General features: G+C 53.3%; 1 protein-coding gene across 1 annotated transcript; it reads left to right on the forward strand.

Moving 5' to 3' along the window:
* The first annotated feature begins 444 nt into the window (after nucleotides 1-444).
* OLFM2 (olfactomedin 2) lies at nucleotides 445-5508 on the forward strand. The gene is made up of 5 exons (XM_014533967.1): nucleotides 445-619; nucleotides 2245-2391; nucleotides 2617-2836; nucleotides 3171-3277; nucleotides 4386-5508. The coding sequence occupies exons 1-5, from the start codon at nucleotides 611-613 to the stop codon at nucleotides 5061-5063; spliced, it is 1161 nt and encodes a 386-aa protein (XP_014389453.1). The 5' UTR covers nucleotides 445-610; the 3' UTR covers nucleotides 5064-5508.
* The last annotated feature ends 325 nt before the right edge of the window (nucleotides 5509-5833 follow it).

The following is a 5833-nucleotide window of genomic DNA, read 5'->3' on the forward strand; positions in this document are numbered from 1 at the left end:
CCCCGAAGTCTCCCTGAGGATTGTCACCCTGTGGCCATTTCCAGGAGCAGGGGCAGATATGGGGAGGGGACAACAGTAGGGTTGTGCTTAGTGGTCTCTGATGTGTATCCGGAGCTTATGTGTCTCCGGGCTGAGGAAGCAGAAAGGGAGGTCTGGGGTTGGGTGTACGAGCAGCCCTATTTCTAATGGTGGTTATGGAGGCAATGTTGTGTGTGCGCAAATGTGTGAGAGAGATTAAATTCCTGCCCGTGGAAGGGCTCAGATCCCACAATTCCTTGCTGTGTCCTTTTACTCTCCGTACCTCAACCTTGTCATCTGTAATATGGGGTCCCATGCATCAGTCACTCCGCACATTCCAGGGATCCAGTAAAAGGCATCCGTTGTTTCTCCAGTTCCCCTTTCTCCTCCAGAGAGGGCTGGGTGAGTCCCCCACTGGCTTCCTGCTCCCTAATCCGTGACTTCCCCACAGACCCTCTTCCAAAGCCCAGAAGAAGGCTGGCAGCTGTATACCTCGGCCCAGGCCCCTGACGGGAAATGCATCTGCACGGCCGTGATCCCCGCACAGAGCACCTGCGCCCGGGATGGCAGGAGTCGGGAGCTGCGGCAGCTGATGGAGAAGGTGAGAACCTTCTGGTTTCTTTGGGGAATTTGGAGAAGTCTCCCAATTCTCATCTTGCCCTCCGCCCCCATCCAGGTCAACCAGGGCCATGTCTAGCCACGCAGGTCATTCGGAGCCGGCAGACAACCGGCCTCCCCTCCAGAAGGGCATTTTAGTTAGTATCTGTTCAGCGATTCTTTGGCGGAGAAGCTGAGCTCTGTGTGGGCTCCAGGAGGAAAGAGGACCCCAGTGGCAGCATCTGTCTCCTGCATGTGTGAGCTCCACCCTCACTGTGCACGCTCCACTCAGCCCTTTAGTTTGTCGTACTCACCTGCTAAGAAGGTGTTTTGTGTCCCTTGAGGAGGGGTCTCACCCTCTATCCCAAGAGGCTCGTATAAAGATTCCTTCCCCTTCTGATCGTGGCCAATGGAAAATGGTCCCCATTCAATACATCCCTTTGTAGACTTGGTGCCCTTTATACACTGCTTGCTGCCCTTGCCACTGCCCAGCTGCCTGCCCATTCGACAGTTCTATTGTTGGTGTTGAAAGGGACCAGCTACCTCCCACCATCACCCTATAATGGAGGAAGCTGAGGCGTGGCAGAGAACGGAAGAGACCCTTATCATCACAACAGTCTCCCACCTATTAACTCTGCAGGATCCTGCCCTACCCACCACACCAGAATTGCTTTCCCCAACAGTTTGGGACATCCTTGCGATGTCCCTGACTGTTTACAATGGCTGCATCATGTTCTGCGGTGGCCAGGGTGGGTATCAGGCTGTTGAGAACTTCCAATGTCATGTGGAAAGTCTGTGTATTTCAACAACTTGCCTTTGAGCTCACCTTAGCCAGGTGGGGCTCGCCTTGGCTATGTGCAGCTCACCTGACCCAGGTGGAGGTGGGAGCTAGAGGGCCTTCAGTCTGGGTTAGGAGGCCAAGGGCTAGGGAATTTCAGTTTAGTCATTTAGCCAAGAAGTATTTATTAAGAATCTGCTTAGGACCCATGCTGGGCACTAGAGCTTTGGCTGTGGACATGCTAGATACCGGGTCTGCCTCTGAGGATCCCATCTGAAGGTAACAGGTGAATAAGCCCGTTTCAGATAACAGTCATAGTTGGGAAGATAATAACTGGGTGAGGGGAGAGTGGGTATCTACTTGAGATGCTGATCAGAGAAGGCTACTCTGAGGAGGTGATGCTGGAGTTGAGACCTGAATGATGAGGAGGAGCCAGCTGTGGAAAGATGACGGGAACAGTGCTCCAGGGAGAGGGATCAGCGAGTGCAAAGACCCTGAGGAGGAAAGGAACTTAGAATCTGTGAGAGTGAAAGGGGCTGGTGGTTGGAGTGGACGCACATGGAGAGAGGCAGGCAAGGGGGCAGAACCAGCCCGCAGAGTCTACAGAGGAAGGGAGATCCAGTCTTCCTTCTGGAAAACTCCCTCTAGCTGTTCTATGGAGAACTGACTGTTGGGGGCTAGGGTAGGAGCAGGAGGCCAGGGAGGAGAGGAGAGAGGTGAAAAGCGATGGTGGCCATTCCAGGCGGAGCCGATGGATGGGCTTGCCGTTGGGAGGCTGTTGGTAAGATCAGGGGAGGAGAAGGTTGGCTGGGGGCAGGAGTCTGGCTGTCTCTAACCCTCCCAGTTCCTAGGTCCAGAATGTCTCCCAGTCCATGGAGGTCCTTGAGTTGCGGACGTACCGTGACCTCCAGTACGTGCGCAGCATGGAGACCCTCATGCGGAGCCTGGATGCGCGGCTCCGGGCAGCTGATGGGTCCCTCTCTGCCAAGAGCTTCCAGGTGGGTCCTTTGGGGTCAGGTCAGAGGTCAAAGGAAGAGTTGGGAATGTTGCCCATTTCTCAGAGAGAGATTGCATCTGGGAAGACTGAGGGTTGGCTGGGATCTAGGGTCCAGTATGGGCCAAATGTCAAAGACAGGGGGTGAGGCTGTGGGTCAAAGGTTGGGGTCATGTCTGGGTTAAAGGTCAGGGGTAGGGATCAGCGACAGTTCGGTCTTGGTGAGCAGGAACTGAAGGACAGGATGACGGAGCTGTTGCCCCTGAGCTCGGTCCTGGAGCAGTATAAGGCAGACACGCGGACTATTGTGCGCCTGCGGGAAGAGGTGAGGAATCTGTCCGGCAGTCTCGCCGCCATCCAGGAGGAGATGGGTGCCTACGGGTACGAGGACCTGCAGCAGCGGGTGATGGCTCTGGAGGCCCGGCTCCATGCCTGCGCCCAGAAGCTGGGTATGCTTTGACCCTTGACCTTGACCCCTTACCTCCATGTCCAATCCCAGTACCACCTGTGTATGCAGAAGCCAAACAATGTTGACCTCTAACATCTAAACGTTGACCTTTGATCTCCCTTCCCAAGGCCACAAATAGACCCCAAAGCTGAAAATGACCCTGACCTTTGACTTCTAGCCCCTCACCCCCAACTTAACTCCATCTTGGAGCCAGATCTCTGGATCCATTCTCACCCCTGGTCCCACCTCTTCCCAGTCCCACTTCATCCTGGCTCTACCTCCCTTGGGCTCTTTCCACCCCTGACTCCCTTATTCCCCCTGTTCCTGCCTCTCAGGCTGTGGGAAGCTGACTGGGGTCAGTAACCCCATCACCATTCGAGCCATGGGGTCCCGCTTCGGCTCCTGGATGACCGACACGATGGCCCCCAGTGCGGACAGCCGGGTGAGTAACTGTGCCCACCGCAGGGGTTGGAACCTGGGAGGGACAGCCTGTGGTTGCCCATAAGTGCCTGGTGATTTCACACCAATGATTCTCTTGTAGCCCAAAGTGTCTTTGGATCTTCAGAGCCCTTGGACCTCCCCTTGACTGGTGACTACCAAGTGATCAAGGACCTTCCAGCCCTATGAATCCCCAAGTCTGTTGACCTCTGATGACTGAATAGAGACTAATGGTTACTGGTACTACTGACCAGCTCCCAATGACCACTGACCTTTAAGTAACTATCTAGTAACCTGTGCCTTCACAAGAACTAGAGCTCCCTCCAACCCTCCACTCAGCACCACTCAGTGACCTTTGGATTTCCAGTGGCCTCTGAGTCCACAATTGCCAGTCACCTCTGATCTAGAGGGACCATTCATTAACTGCCCAGTGACTAGTGACTGATATCCTTGCCATGAAAATTGGCCTCCCAGGGATTATGGTGGTTCAACCACGTGGTTAAGAGCTTGGGTTTGGGACTCAGACTTGGATTTGCATTTCAGTTCCACCAATTCTTAGCTGACCAGGGTTCCTTCATGTCTTGGATACTCAGTCTCCTTATCTTCAAAAGGGTCGTGATGATGTTGGCATTGAAGTTTTTAAGATGCGTAGCCCAGTAACCAGCCCTAGTAAGGGCTCTAGGGCTAATGAATATGCTGATGAGTGATGATGATGATGAAGGTGCTGATCACAGGCCTGGTCATCTCATGGTTGCAGGGGTTACCATGGGCAAGGAATTCAAGTGACCTCTCATCAGCCAATGGCTGTCCAATGACCACTAACCATCCAATAGCCAATGACCAGTAAATTTCCAGGTCCAGTGAGTCCCTAGAGACTGAAATCTCCCCTGATCCTTAGGGATCAAGCCCTGTCCACTTAGTGTGTGTTTTAAGACCAATGGCACTCCCTGATCTAATGATCCCAATCACTGTGACTATGATAGGTCATGAATGATCACTAATGACCATTTAGTGACTGTTGATCCCTAATGACCATGGTTGATTCCTGAGTGATTGCTGCAGACTTTGGGTCATTGGCAGTGGTCCCCCAGTGACCAGTGGCTCTCTCATAGGTCTGGTACATGGATGGCTATTACAAGGGCCGGCGCGTTCTGGAGTTCCGCACTCTGGGAGACTTCATCAAAGGCCAGAACTTTATCCAGCATCTGCTGCCCCAGCCCTGGGCAGGCACGGGCCATGTGGTATACAATGGCTCCTTGTTCTACAACAAGTACCAGAGCAACGTGGTAGTCAAGTACCACTTCCGCTCACGCTCCGTGCTGGTGCAGAGGAGCCTTCCGGGGGCTGGTTACAACAACACCTTCCCCTACTCTTGGGGTGGCTTCTCTGACATGGACTTCATGGTAGATGAGAGCGGGCTCTGGGCCGTGTACACCACTAACCAGAATGCAGGCAACATTGTGGTCAGCCGGCTAGACCCGCACACCCTTGAGGTCATGCGATCCTGGGACACTGGCTACCCCAAGCGCAGCGCTGGTGAGGCCTTCATGATCTGTGGCGTGCTCTACGTGACCAACTCCCACCTGGCTGGGGCCAAGGTCTATTTTGCTTACTTCACCAACACGTCCAGCTACGAGTACACGGACGTGCCCTTCCACAATCAGTACTCCCACATCTCCATGCTGGATTACAATCCCCGGGAGCGGGCCCTCTATACCTGGAACAACGGCCACCAGGTGCTCTACAATGTCACCCTCTTCCACGTCATCAGCACTGCTGGGGACCCCTAGAGGCCCACCAGGGGCCCTTTCTACTCTGCCTGTGTCCCTTCAAGTTGATCTGTCTCTGTCCTGCCCCACCTCCCCTCCTGTCCTTTTTTTCTCTCTCCCTGCCTTTCGCCCAGCTTTCATTCTCTGCCTCTGTATTTCTATTGGTGCATTTTCTCAATGTCTCTTCTCCTTTATTGATCTGATTTTGATACTCCAGTTCTTTGTCATCCTGCCTCTTTATTGATGTCCCTCTTTCTTTTTATTGATCTGACTCTGCAGATCATTCCCTGTCTCTGCCTGTCTCTCTTCCCTCCCCTCTCTGCTTCCCTCCCACCCATTCCCTTCTCCCTCTCTGAACCTCTCCTCTTCCCCGCCAAGGAGTTGAGTGCATGGATCTGTTTATTTTATTTTTATTTACACCTTTACTTTCTGGGTTGCCGGAATAAACGGGACCTTTGACATTTGATGCGTTGGTTGTTCTGTGTCCAGGAGGGGTGGAGGAGGCAGTGGTGCAGGGTAAGTCTGAGCCTGGAGACCCATCCCCGCTGGGCCCCCGTCCCATGCAGCAAGTTTTGTGAACCAGGGCAGGGAAGCCCAGCCTGGGGGCGGGAAAATAGGCAAAGTTGTTTCAATGGAAAACAATTTGTTGAAAAGCAATTTGATCCAAACACCTGAGAATTCTGTCGCAGCAATGAAAACTGGCCTCACATGAATATTCTCCATCGTTTTCTCACTCATTGATCAGTCTGGTGCATTGCTGAGCCCTCTGGCAACTTTTTAAATGGGGTTTT

The sequence above is a fragment of the Myotis brandtii genome, unplaced genomic scaffold (assembly GCF_000412655.1).
Source record: "Myotis brandtii unplaced genomic scaffold, ASM41265v1 scaffold1234, whole genome shotgun sequence".
In the NCBI taxonomy this organism is placed as follows: domain Eukaryota; kingdom Metazoa; phylum Chordata; class Mammalia; order Chiroptera; family Vespertilionidae; genus Myotis; species Myotis brandtii.